At 50.6% G+C, this 13,794-nt stretch overlaps 1 protein-coding gene across 2 annotated transcripts in view; it reads left to right on the top strand.

The window, feature by feature from the left end:
- Positions 1–260: 260 nt before the first annotated feature.
- ABTB3 (ankyrin repeat and BTB domain containing 3) overlaps positions 261–13,794 on the top strand; it is a 305,101-nt gene continuing 291,567 nt past the window's right edge. For both annotated transcript variants that reach the window (XM_058568493.1, XM_058568492.1), the window contains exon 1: positions 261–1,823. In XM_058568493.1, coding sequence (XP_058424476.1) covers positions 698–1,823 — 1,126 coding nt within the window. In that variant the 5' untranslated portion in view covers positions 261–697. The remainder of the gene's footprint in view (positions 1,824–13,794) is intronic.

Below are 13,794 nucleotides of genomic sequence, written 5' to 3'. Positions count from 1 at the left end.
CCGCTGCTCCCCACTTCCTGTAGCCTTGGTCACCGCCGGGGGCCTGTGTGAGGGGCGGGGCTGCGTGGAGAAGAATTGAAAAAAAAAGCGAGGTAATTAGCATCCTATGATCCCATTGGCTCTGCGCTGGCCCTGCTTTACATACGCCCGCCCCGCTGGCTGCTCGGGTTTGCGGGCTTCGGTAGGGTTTGCAGCCGCCGCGGTCTGTGCTGCGCTTGAGTGCGGGGCGGGCGGGCGCGGAGCGAGTCCGGGCCGGGAGCCGGGAGCCCGGGGCCCGGAGCCGGCTGCCGGAGGAGCTGCTGCTGCAGTGGCATCTGGGTCGATTTCCGTCCTGCGAACGCCGAGGCCGGCGCCCGGCGGCTTCTGCGCCCAGCCGGGCCCAGGGAGGAGCGGGTCGGACACTTTTTATTTTATTTTGGAAGAAAGGGGCGAGTCCCGGCGTGAGCTTCCCTCCCGGCCTGGCTTGCTCCTCAGTGCGCCCCAGCTCCGGCCCGGGCTCTGGAGGATGACTCCGGGGTCTGCCCTGTGTATTCCAGCGGCAGCGGCTCCGGGAGGCAGCCGAAAGTAGTAACACTTGGTAGTAGCGGCTGGTGGAAAAGTGAGCCGAGGCAGCGCAGACTCGGCTCTCCCCGCGCCCCGGCGTCTGCAGCTCCTTCCCCTCGGCTCCCCGGCGGCCGCAGCATGAAGTGGCGCAGCGATGGCCAGGAGAGGTAAGAAGCCCGTGGTGCGGACGCTGGAGGATCTGACGCTGGACTCGGGTTATGGTGGCGCGGCGGACTCGGTGCGCTCCTCCAACTTGTCCCTGTGCTGTTCCGACTCGCACCCGGCGTCCCCGTATGGCGGGAGCTGCTGGCCGCCTCTAGCTGACTCCATGCACAGCCGGCACAACAGCTTTGACACCGTCAACACTGCCCTGGTGGAAGACTCCGAGGGGCTGGACTGCGCCGGCCAGCACTGCTCGCGGCTGCTGCCGGACCTCGACGAGGTCCCCTGGACCCTCCAGGAGCTGGAGGCGCTGCTGCTGCGCTCGCGGGATCCCCGGGCAGGCCCGGCGGCCCCCGGCGGCCTGCCCAAAGACGCGCTGGCCAAGCTGTCGACTCTGGTGAGCCGGGCGCTGGTACGCATCGCCAAAGAGGCGCAGCGCCTGAGCCTGCGCTTCGCTAAGTGCACCAAGTACGAGATCCAGAGCGCCATGGAGATCGTGCTGTCTTGGGGCCTGGCGGCGCACTGCACGGCGGCCGCGCTGGCCGCGCTGTCCCTCTACAACATGAGCAGTGCCGGCGGCGACCGCCTGGGCCGCGGCAAGTCTGCGCGCTGTGGCCTCACCTTCTCCGTGGGCCGCGTGTACCGCTGGATGGTAGACAGCCGCGTGGCGCTGCGCATCCACGAGCACGCCGCCATCTACCTGACTGCCTGCATGGAGAGCCTCTTCCGGGACATCTACGCGCGGGTCGTGGCCTCCGGGCTGCCCCGGAGCTGCAGCGGTCCCGGCCCGGGCTCTAGCTCAGGTCCAGGCCCCGGCGCGGCCCCCGCGGCGGATAAAGAGCGGGAGGGGCCCGGAGGGGGAACGGCGAGCGGCGGCGCCTGCAGCGCAGCCAGCAGCGCCAGCGGGGGCAGCAGCTGTTGCGCCCCGCCGGCCGCCGCTGCCGCGGCCGCAGCCCCGCCGGCCGCCGCGGTTAACCACCACCATCTCCACCACCACGCGCTCCACGAGGCGCCCAAGTTCACCGTGGAGACGCTGGAGCATACCGTCAACAACGACTCCGAGATATGGGGGCTCCTGCAGCCCTATCAGCACCTCATCTGCGGGAAGAACGCCAGCGGTAAGTGGCCGCGCAGGTGCCGCCCCCTCCCAGCCAACCCGGCCGTCCGTCCTCGCAAGTTTGCTTCGCGCCCCCCTCCCGCGTCGTTCCTCCACCCACTGCTGTCCCAAGCCTCTGAGGGGACCGCCGAGTTGGAGGCGGCCCCAAACCCACCGGTTCCCTCCTGCGCTCGGGATCCTCGTACTTGACGCGGCTCCTATGGTCCCAAGTCCGAGAGCGTGCGTTTCCACCCCCAGTTTGGGGCGGGGCAGCGGCTGCCTCCTGCCGGCTGTGGGGAGAACGCAACACCCTGTTGGGGGGCAGGTTTGCAATCATTTGCGCCTAGTATATATTTCTGCCAGAGCCCTGGTTTTTTGACCTTGAAGATTCTGAATTCCCGGGCGCACAAGTTTGGCTCTCTGGAATTAGGGAGGGGGCGCATTCCTCCCTCCGCCGCCCAGTCCGTGTGCTTTCCCGCGCCCTCGGGGACACTGTCGGTGCGCGGGTGAAGGAGAGGCCCCGCGGCTGCAAAGGCAGAACGTTTGAGAGCTCGCTCGGCCTACAAACAGGAGGGGAGAGGTGGTGTGTATGTGTGTGTGGTGAGAGGGTGGAGCGGGAAGACTTATAGGTCCCAAGTTCTTCCCGGGCAGGTTTTGAGGGCCAGAGCGCACAGCTGGTGTGTGCTGCGCAATGGACACCGAATTCCGACCTCCCAGCTCTTGCAGCCCTCGGTTCCCTATGGCAGGGAGTTGCAGCTGTCACCACTTGGCTTCAGGAGCGCCAGTCACTGGGGACCCGGGCAGGATGGGAGTGGGGCGGGGTTCTGGAGGGGGTTGTCAGTTTAGGGCGTCGTTTCTAGCAGGTTCCGTCATTCCCTCCCGCACCCTCCTGCTTTGGAGGCCAGAGCTAGGTGGGTTTGAACCTGCAGTTCTGGCGGCGGAGGGGGTGGGGCCGGGGGTTCTTGTTTTCGAGAGCTGGAGCTGACGGTCCTGCCTGTCTGCGAAAGCCGGAGCTAGACACTTCAAAGCTTCAATTTTCCACAGGAAATGGTAGAAGCGTAACTGGAGACTCTAAAAGCGAAATAAAACTTTGTTACATATTCAGCGGTTTGGCCGGAGGTTGCGTGGTTGGAGCTGAAATGCAGTCTTTCTGGGCAGATTTCATTCATGTTGCTGCCTGTCCGTTTCCCGGGGGCTGAAGGAGAGATGCGGCGGGCGCGGTCCAGCTTCTCGGGGTGCCAAGTGTGTGCATGTGAGTGTGTGCGTACATCTGCGTGTGTAAGTGTGCCTGTGAGTGTGCGCAGGAGCGAGCAGAAGCGCGGCTCCAGCAGAAGCCCCTTGGAAACCGACCCTCTAGCTCTCGGTCCCTTCACCTGGCTTTGATCATCGTTGGGGGAGGAGTAGGAAGGGAGCCAAGCGTGTGTGTGTGTGTGTGTGTGGCGGGGGCGGGCTCGCGACTTCCGCGTTGATCCCCAAGACTCTTCGGGATCTCTTTGCCAGAGCCCTTCCCCCACTGCTGCCAATAGAGGGCGCAACCCCTAAAGAGAGGGTATCTGCGAGGCTCCCCATCCCCCCACCCCACGCCACCCACACGTGAAATCCGGACCAAGATGGAAACATCTGGGAGAAGGCATTGGTCTTTGTGTGCGCTTCTTCAGAAGCGGAAGGATTCACCTGCAAAACCCAGGAGCTTTGGCCTGGATTGTTCATTGTTTGGAACCCTACCCCCCCACCCCCAAAAAAGTGCAGAGAGGATTAATTTTCTTCCCACCGGAGCACCCACCGACCTGGTTCTTACTTCCCCCATTACAATTGTCCTTTACTCCCTACTGGCCCCCCAAACCCCATCCCCCTGCTGGGACCGGAACCTCCTCTTACTTCTCTCTCAGTAGTTCCTTTGGGGGCAAGGAGCATTCCCCTGAGGGGCTCCAGGCTGGAAATCTGGGCACCCTGCCCCACCTCTGTCTTTACCATTCTCTTGAAGTTATGACTTTGGTTGATGCACTTCCCTTCTCTGGGCCCCAGTCTCCTCATCTGTAATAAAAGGGCCTAGATCTGTGATATACCCCCAGGTCCTCTCTCAGCTTGGTCTCCTAGCCTCTGTATTTTTTCAAATTGGTTTTACTTTTATGATCTTTAACATCTTTTAAAGACAGTTTTTTTTGTTTATCCTTTTTGGAGTAAGTATAATTTAAGGAAGGAGAAGGCCACAGAATTGGTTTTGGGCAGGCTGAGTGTGTGGCGGTTGGGGTTTGCTGCCATCACAGCGTTTCGCACACCACAGAGCTTAACTCCTGGGTTTCAGGGCCCCTTCAGCCATCTCTTGGTATGAGATATACTGTAATTTCATTGTGAGCTCTTTTTCTCTTTTCCTTGGGCTTATTTAAAATGGCAGGTCCTTTATGCCGAAGAGTTAGAATGAGCAATTAATTTCTTGTGTATCTGAAACATACATTAAACATCAAACCTATTTCTTAAACTGTTTTGCATGGCAGTCTTTCTGCTCTGCAAGCCTTATTAAGGAGCCCATGCCTTACATAATTGATTTTTTTCCCCTTTAACTCAGTAGCATCACTTATTCATTCATTTGTGAGTTCATTGGCTCATCAATATTTATTGAGCAGTGAGTAAATCTAGGGTCTGAGCAAGTACAGAGGTAATAACGGCTGACACTCCTCCAACACTACTCTATGTTGACCCATTTGGTCTTCACCATTCCCTTGAAAAGGTACTACTATTATTCCCATTGTACAGAGGAGGAAACTGAGGCATAGTGAACTTAAATGTCTTGCTCTTTAGTGACAGATGAGTTCCCTGCCTTCAGGCCATCCTCCTTGCCCTTCATTATCTACACAGTAAACAGAGACCCCTCACAGCCTGACATTCTTTCTTCCCGATTTATACACCTTTTGTTCCTATCAAACTGAACCGGCAGTACTGGCTTTTGTGTTTTTATCGCCTCTGCCAAGTGTAGGGGCCTGGTGCACACAGCTGGAGCTCGTGAGATGCCTGTTGAGTTGAGCAAGCTATTGTGTAATATTATCCAATGATGTCCGGAAAGAAGCCATTGATTTTTGAGTTTCTTGAGTCATCTTTTCTAGTCTTTCTACTCGGTCGCCCCTTCTCTGCTTACTGCCATCTCTGCACCTGTCCACCCTTCTAATTTGCTGCTACTACGCTGCCAAGGCCCGTGGAATCCTGAAGCTAATCATATGGGGCTCAGAGGATTTGGTGGCTCTCAAAAATCACGTGCAATGGGCTGAGGGCTTGAACTTTGTGGCCACCGTTTTACTCTTCAGAGCTGTTTTTTTCTTTGTTGATTTTTGGCTGTTTTGAAGAGCTGGGGTAACAGCTAAGAGACCCCAGGGAGTGTTGCATATCTGTGGGGTTTTAAAATTTGGCTTGCTTGATTTTGCTAAAGCTAAATGAGGAGCAGACAGAAGGGCTTCACCATGCCATTGTATATGTTTGCCCTTTAACCTTAAGCCCCTTCAGAGCTGACCAGTTCCCGCCCATCCTTGAAGACTTGCCTCAAGAGTGATCTTTACAGCGTCTCTGTGAGGGCCTCCTGGGTGCAATCCCTTCCCCACTCTGCAAACCTAGGCCTTACATAGCCTTTTCCCCATCCCTTGGGAGTCCTGACCTTGACTTTGCTTTAAGTGACTCCCTCTCACACTGCGGCACCTCCAGTGCAAGCTTGTATCTTATTCATCTTTGTAGCTCCTTCCATATTACTCAGCACAGCACCTAGCACTCCTACCACTTAGTAGATGCTGAGTACTGTTTGTTGAATGAATATAACAGGCCCATTAAATCCTTGGGATTTAAAATTACCCATCAACATCTGTAATCAACATCTGTAAAGGCCTCTGATGTCAGACCTCCTGGATTTGAGTTTCAAGGCTGCCAATTTCTAGCTGTTTGTTCTTAGGTATGTTCCCTAACCTCTCTGAGATCCAGTTTCCTTAGCTGTAAAATGGAGGTAATAATTATGAGGATTAAATGACATTATGTGTATAATGGTCTTACAGTCTGGTGCCTGACACACTTTAGGGGCCAGAGCGGTGATGGTAGTTGTGATAATCCAGGCCCAATGGTATCTCACCTCTATCTCATCCAGATTAGCTCATCCCCATCCATTCAGTGTGGATGGAGCCAGCAGGGTGCAGAATTTTAACTGGACCCCCTTCTCGATATTCCTAACATCAAATAATTCAGTGCATCCACTTCAGCGATTGACCCCCATGGGCACAGCCCCACTGCCAAGGTCCCAAAAAGATTGTTTTGGTCAAAGGAAAATAGCTCATTTTGTTTGCTATGTTTTTTTAAACAGGCATCCTTAGTGAAGGGGCACCAGGGAACTTTCTGGGGTCATAGAAATGTCCCTTGCACGGGTAGGGATGTGGGTTCAGAGGCATATGCATTTGTCAAAACATGCTGCCTTGCGAGCTTAAGACGTGCATTTCACTGTATTGCAAAATATACTTCAATAAAAAAAGACATACAAAAAAAGCCATAGGCATCCTTGAATGAAATTTTGTTTTAAATGTAGAAAGAATTTGAAGGGAAGACTGGATGGAAGAGGCAGTGTGGTGTGATGAAAGGGAGAAGGACTTGACACTTACAAGATCTAGCCTTTAGTTTCGGCTCTGCCACTTACTAGCAAATGACTTTTGCTGAATTTGGATTTCTCATCTGTACAGTGAGAATTACCAAAAAAAAAAAAAAAAAAGAAAGCATAAAAAAGGAAGACAACCCAAACCTACCACATAGAGTGATTAAAAGGATTAAGTCAGATCAAATATGTGAAAACACCTGCCACATCGCAGGCACTCGATAATAACGGCTTCCTTAAAAAATGGATTATTCGGGTTGGTAATAATAATAATACTTTGGGGATTTTGAATAGTCTCTTTCATTTCAGGGATCCCCAATCACTATAAGCATTAATTAACATGAGCCCTCGCCCCACCAACACTGGTTTGGTGGGTAAGTTGTGTTCAGGTTGTTTGTTCTCCTGTTGCTCTGGAGACGAAATTCTTACTCAGCAGCTTTCTTGTGCTAGAGCTGGTCGAGCTGTTCCAGGGTGCAGCGTTGCTGTGCTGGACAAAAATGTCACAGAGGAAACCCAGCTTTTTACGGAGAACAGCAAAAGCTATCTCGGGAGCCAGCCACAGCAGTGTCTGTGCTCACAGAGCACGTTTTTAATTAACTAGCTCAATGTAAATTAAAACTTGGAATTTGGGTCAGTGGAGGGTTATTTGGTTTTTTATGCAGACTTGCCAGTTCAGTGCTGGGGATATCTGCAAGTGGAGTGTTTCCTGAAACATAGTATAAAAATAACAACAAAATAAAACAATGGGGGACCAACCTGGAGACCTGGGGTCAGGGGTGGGGTTGCTGATGGCCTTTGAATAGGAGGATGGCCTCTAATTCTGGGTCTGTTATTATTTGTGACCTTGAGACAGGCACCAAACTTAACCTATAAAATGGGTCTGATTATCATCCATTGAGGGGCAAATATAAAATAATAATTGACTTTGGAAGTCAGACACACCCGTAACTTGCCGTCTCCCTATCTGTAAAATGGGGATTGTAATAACAATAACTACACTTGTATAGTGCTTATTATGTGCCAGGCACTGTTTTAAGAGCTCTCTATATTATAATCGTTATAGCTACATTAGCTATTATAAAAGAGCACCCCCAAATCTCAGGAGCTTAACACAGTGGAAGGTCATTTCTTACTCACTAAAGTCTGATTGGGAGAGGGGTGGGGTGGGAGGAGGCAGGAGGCAGGAGGGTCATTTAGGTACCAAGACTGATGGAGATTTTGCTTCCTTTCTCTTCAACACGTGGCCTTTAGGCCCTTCCTTGGACCTTCATCCAGCCGATAGGTAGAGGCAGGACAATGTAGAGGATCTTAAGAAAGGTGTTATAGGCTAAGCCTGGAAGGGACCTACATCACTGTGCCCATATGTCATTAGCCAGATGTGTCACTGGTCCCCAGGCCACCAAATACCTTTGTGCATCCTTCTTCTCACACACAAAACACGTTCCCTTTTCCACAATGGAGGAAACTCATGTTCTATCCAATCACTGCTTCCAACTTAAAGTTCAGGATCTTTGGGTGAATCTCCGTCCTATCCGTTGGATTGAATGTGGCTCCTTTTGGTTCAGGCCATGAGCCAAAAGAGACTCATTATCTTCCACTCGGTGCCCATATGCCATATTGGAGGATAACCCATTATGAAAAGACAATAGTGGAAGACACACAGAAGTCACTGGCCCTTAGTAGTTATGAGATCTTGCCATGCAGGCACTGTGTGGCCGTGCCCTGGAAGTGGGTGAGGTTCCTTGTTCAAGCCCCGATTCTGCTCTCAGGAGCGATTTCCTGGTTCATTGTTCTCCATGCTCCTGGCTCTGCCTTCTGGGAGAATTTTCGTTGTCCATTCTTCTTGGCCACACTTGAAGTGGGTCTTGGGGAGTATGACTTCCTTGAGGCTCTAAATCTTTTGTAACCTAGTTCCTGCCCTTGAAATTTTAGGGGCCCAAGGATTGTTTTTAACCCTGTAACAGTAACAGCTTTTTAAAATCCAGGCTTATAGATTATGCCAATGCAAGTCCCTCAACAACCTCTTAGGCTTTTCATCTAGGATGTGTAGTGTGCCAGTAGGCACACCCAGAGTTATTTCCCAGACTTACTTCTCAAGCCTGGATTATTTCTTTGCTTTCTCAACCCATTCCTCTCTTTCTCTCTCAATGACAGCTACCTTGGGGCCATCAGGCTTAGGTGGGAAGCTTACACTCTTAATCTGATTTTTATTTCACTTAAAAGTCTTCTCAATCTTAACTCTTATTGTTTGGGGTCTAGAAATAATTATCTTTTTCACCTCTCCACTATTTCTTTCCAATTTTGCTTGCAAACTGGCTAATTTGTGCCTGAGCTCCTGTCTTTCCCTAATACCTTGTTAAACTCAGCCAGGAATAATCAGCAAACTCGATTACCATTATTTTTTTCAAGCCTCTTTCTCTAGAGCTTACAGGCTCCATAGGCATGAGTTCTGCCTTCTAAGTTATCATAGAGGACAGCTCAACCAAACATTTTACCTCTGCATAACCTGGGTCTCCAGTTTTCCAGCCTCTAATATCATAACCCGCCATCTGATTTCTAAGCCAATGCCTTATATTTAAGCACCCCACTCTGGTGCCAGTTTCTTTATTAGTTAGAGTGATGCTAGCTGTTGCATCTTAGGGGCTGAACACACTAAAAGTTGTTTTCTCATTTGCGTTGAGTCCCATCAATGGCAAGGGAGGGGGGCGTTCTGTCCCGTGGAAGTTGATGGAGGTTCTGCCATCTGGAACAAGTGACTCCCAGGAACTTCCCTGATTGGGGATGATGGAGCGTGGAGGATTGTGTGGGAGGTTTTTCTTGGACAGTCCTGGATGTGGGTGTATCAGTTCTTTTCACATTCCAATGACCAGAACTCAGTCACACAGCCTCAACTAGATACAAGGGGTCTGGGAATGATGATCTCTGGTGGGGCAGCCACTCCCAGACACAATTCTACACCATTGGAGGGGCATATATTTTTGGTAGAAAGCTAGACACCTCTGCCACCATATAGTAACGATTTTTTTTATTGAGGTCACACTAGTTTGTAACATTATGTAAATTTCAGGTGCACATCATTATAGTTTGGCTTCTGTATAGACTGTACCGTGTTCACCACCAAAAGTCTAGTTTCCGTCTGTCACCACACACGTGCCCCTTTACCCCTTTCGCTCTCTCCCTACCTGCTTCGCCTCTGGTAACCACCAATCTGTTCTCTGTATCTAATGTGTTTGTTTATTTTCCACATATGAGTGAAATCATATGGTAGTAGTCTTTCTCCCTCTGACTTGTTTCCACTCGCATGATACCCTCAAGGTCCATCCATGTTGTCACAAATGGCATGACTTCGTCCTTTTCATGGCTGAGTAGTATTCCATTGTGTATGTATACCACATCTTCTTTATCCATTCATCTGTTGATGGGCACTTGGGTTGTTTCCAAGTCTTGACTATTGTGAATAATGCTGCAATGGACATAGGGGTACATATATCTTTTTAAATTAGTATTTGCATGTTCTTTGGATAAATACCCAGAAGTACAATAGCTGGATCATATGGTACTTCTATTTTTAATTTTTTGAGAAATCTCCGTACTGTTTGCCGTAGCGGCTGCACCAGTTTGCCCTCCCACCAGCAGTGTGTGAGGGTTCCCTTTTCTCTACATCCTCTCCAACACATCTTATTTCTTGTCTTTTTAATGAAAGCCATCCTGATGGGTGTGAAGTGATATCTCATTGTAGTTTTGATTTGTATTTCCATAGTAATTAGTGATGTTGAGCATCTTTTCTTGTGCCTTTTGTCTATCTTTATATCTTCTTTGGAAAAATGTCTGTTCAGATCCTCTGTCCGTTTTTGGATCGAGTTGTTCATTTTTTAATCCTCACCACAACCTTATGAAAGAGGTGCTATTATTATTATTATTCCCATTGTACAGATTAGGATGTTGAAGAACAGAAAGTTTAAAGAATTTACCTAAGGTGACACAGCTAGCAAGTGGTGGGTCCGATTTTAACCCAGGCAGTCTGGCTCTGGACTGCCTCATAGAATGTTCATGAAGATTAAATAATATTAAGAAAATAATATGGTGGGTGCAAAGTGTTTTTCCCAGTGTCTCATATATGGTGCATACTTAACAACTGTTATCCTTTATTATTATCATCATCCTATTCTTGAAGTGGAGTGCTACGTGGCTTAACAGTGAATTGGTGAAGCTCTCAGACGTGGGTAAAATATGAATGCAAGAGAGTGGGTGCTGCAGGCAAATTGTGTTATGTGCCCATCTTCTCCTCTCCACCATCCCATGCATTTCATCCACAGGGAGAACAACAGTTGCTGGGCCAGGTGCCATGCTAGGTCCTTCACACACATGACCTCATTCAGTCTTCACACTGTTCTTGTGAAGTGGGTGTTTCTTATCTCCATTTTACTGGGGAGGAAACTGAGTCTCAGAGAGGCCAGTAAGTGGTTTGAGATGCCATGGCTACAAAGGGGTAGAATTGGGATTTGGGCTCCAGAAACTGTGCTGTGAATGGCTACAGCACAGTGGCGAAATCTGGTTCAGATGGGCCTCTGAGAGGGTCCCAGAAGGGCTCCACTGCAGCCCGAGGGGTGTGTGGAGTGGAGGGCGGGGCTCGCCTTGAGGCCCGTGGTCATGGTTGATGATCGTCTTCTGTATAATATGTGGTCGCAGGTCTTTTTTTTTAGCCCCTACCACCGGCTTCCCCGTCCCTGGCTGTCCCATGAGTCACTGCCCAGCCATCCGTGAGGTTGCCCAGTAGCCTCCTCAGCTGAGGCCGTGGGGCAGTGGGTGGCTTTGTGGTCTCCAGGGACCAGCTCTGTCCATACCCTGCCTCGCTGGGTAGGCCCGGTGCCAGAAGGAGCACAGGACTTGCACTAGAACTGAGTGCAGAAATCTGTGGCGTAGTGGAGAATTTGCCATTGTCCTCTCTGAGGATCCCAGAGCTGAGGCTCTCCCAGACTCTGGAGTTAGGGGACCAAGGTTCAAATTCGGGGACCATCGCCTATATGCCGGGTGACCTTGGGCAAGCCAACTAATCTTTCTGAGCCTCAGTTTCCTCATCTGTTAAATTAGGATAAATGTTACTACTCCCTCACAGGGCCATTAGGAGGATAAGATGAGGTAATTCATGTAAAAGTCCTCAGGATAGTATCGGACGCGTCGTGAATACTCAGTGCCTGTTTAAGTGCTTAAGAAGTGCCAGCCTCCTTGCTTAAAGATCTGCTCCCTGAACCCTGCTTCATATATTGAGTGAAAGACTTCAAATGCCTGTCGGTAACTTCAAATAGCCTGCCAGACTTCCAGGGTGTGCCCACTTACCAGCTGTGTGATATTAGGCAGGTTACCTAGCCTCTCTGATTCCGTCTTCCCCTTTGTTAAATGAGAATAAAAATAAAACCTGAATATTAGGACTGTTGCGAGGTGCCTGACATGTAGAAATTGCTTATTAAATATCGGCATTGTCGGATTTTATTATATTCATTATGACTTTTTCTACAGGTACTCTGTTAGATATTAAGCAACATGGTCCCTGCCCTCATGGAGTTTGCAGGCCTGTAGCGGACTTAGTTTTTTTCATCAAATAATCATGCAGATGTAAATTTATGATTGTGACAGTTGCTACGAAGGAGAGATGCATGGGGTTGTAAGAGTCTTTACTGAGGCTCTTGATGTAGTGAGGAGTCAGGGGAGGCTTCGCTAAGTGAGTGAGGGAGTGAGGCTTGAGTGAGGCTGGAGTATGGCCCATTTGGTGGAAAAGGTAGAAAAGTCAGTACTCTGTGAATGCAAACAGAATGTGCAAAGGGCCTGTGGCAGTGGGAGCATGATGAGACGGAGAGCAGCCAGTGTGGCTGGAATTGGAGAACCGAGTGAAGGGAGCTGGGTAGGGGCTGAACCAAGCATCTGCCAGATTAAGGAGTCGGTCTTTTCCCAAGGACACTGGAAAGCCTTTGAAAGGTTTTAAGGAGGGAGATGCTATGATCAGATTTGTGTTCTAAACAGCTCATGTAGGCTGCAGTGCTGAGAGCAGACAGGAAGGGAAGGGTGAACGTGGGAAGGCCAGTTAGGTGTTGATATCACCTCCGTCTTACACAAGAAGACTCTGAGGCTGCCAAACATTTAGTAACTTGCACACAGTACCTGAGACAATAAATGACCGAGTCGGGATTTGAACTCAAGTCCGAGGAACTTCAAATTCTGACTTCTTCCCACCCATGCCATGCCTCATCCCATGGGAGCATCTGGTTCAAACCTCACATTTTACAGATGGGGAAGCTGAGGCCCAGAGTGAGATGCTGCCTTGCCCAAGGTCACAAGGTCACATTGCAGAGCTGGAACCAGTATCCCAGGTTTCTGGGTCCTTCGCCCATCTGCCCATCTCCGCTCTGTTGTGATACATTGTCTCCTCCAAACCAGATCACTCCTGGGAGGCAGAGTCCATGAGGCTGCATTGTCAACAGTAGTTTTGGAGATTAATATACGAACCGGCTGTAACATCTCCGGTTTTACTGTACATCTCACATTGAAAGAGATGCTGGTCCAGAATCGTGCAGAGGTCCCCATTAGCTCGTGGCTGAGCCAATGAAAAGGATTCCTGTGAAGATCAGGTGCACTGAAGGCAGAATAAATTAGCAGGTCCCTAGTGCATTAACATCTGAAAGCAAATCAGGGAGGCAGCTGGAAAGGGTGAGTGAAACCTTAAAAAAAGTGCCCATCTCGGGGGTGGAGGTTGCTTGGATTAACTGGGTTTTTTTTTTGGGTGGCGTGTGTCATTGTTTCTTCCCAGTCTCAGCTCCCAGTACCGCCCAGGGTGTCAGGATGTGCGCGAGAAGCACGCAGACGTAAATCACCTCTTTTCTCTTGATGCCTCTGAGAATTTCGGGGATTGGGGAGCGGGCACAGCTTTTCCCTCCCTCAGCCTCCTCCCTTGCCCCTTGCAGGGTTGGGGCCTGGGCTGACCCTGGCGAGCAAGGCCGGACAGGTTCCTGCCCTCATGTAGATTGAGGCCTGAGGTGGGTTTACTAAAGTTTACTCACAAGTAATCACCCAGATGTAAACTGCACCCATGGCAGTAGCTACTTAGGAGGGGTTCATGACAAAGCCTCCTTCAGTGGTCAGGGGAGGTCCAGCTGCCCCTCCCTTGTGGCTGTGGCCAGCACCTGGACACCAGACATTCGGGGCCTGGGGTGGGCTTGGGGTTAAGACTCGCGATTCTCCTTCCCACCCTGGAGCCGTGTCGTCAGGGCGGGCGTGGGAGGAGAGCCAGGGGAACCTTGTCCCTGTGTCAGTATCTCCGAATTCTGCTTCTGTTCCTCTCTTTGGAAGCCTACCCTCACCCCTCCTCCGGCTCTCTCCGTCCTGC

The sequence above is a fragment of the Diceros bicornis genome, chromosome 25 (assembly GCF_020826845.1).
Source record: "Diceros bicornis minor isolate mBicDic1 chromosome 25, mDicBic1.mat.cur, whole genome shotgun sequence".
Lineage (NCBI taxonomy): Eukaryota > Metazoa > Chordata > Mammalia > Perissodactyla > Rhinocerotidae > Diceros > Diceros bicornis.
The sequence above is the reverse complement of the archived record's forward strand: the minus strand, read 5'-3'. Positions and strand labels throughout refer to the sequence as shown.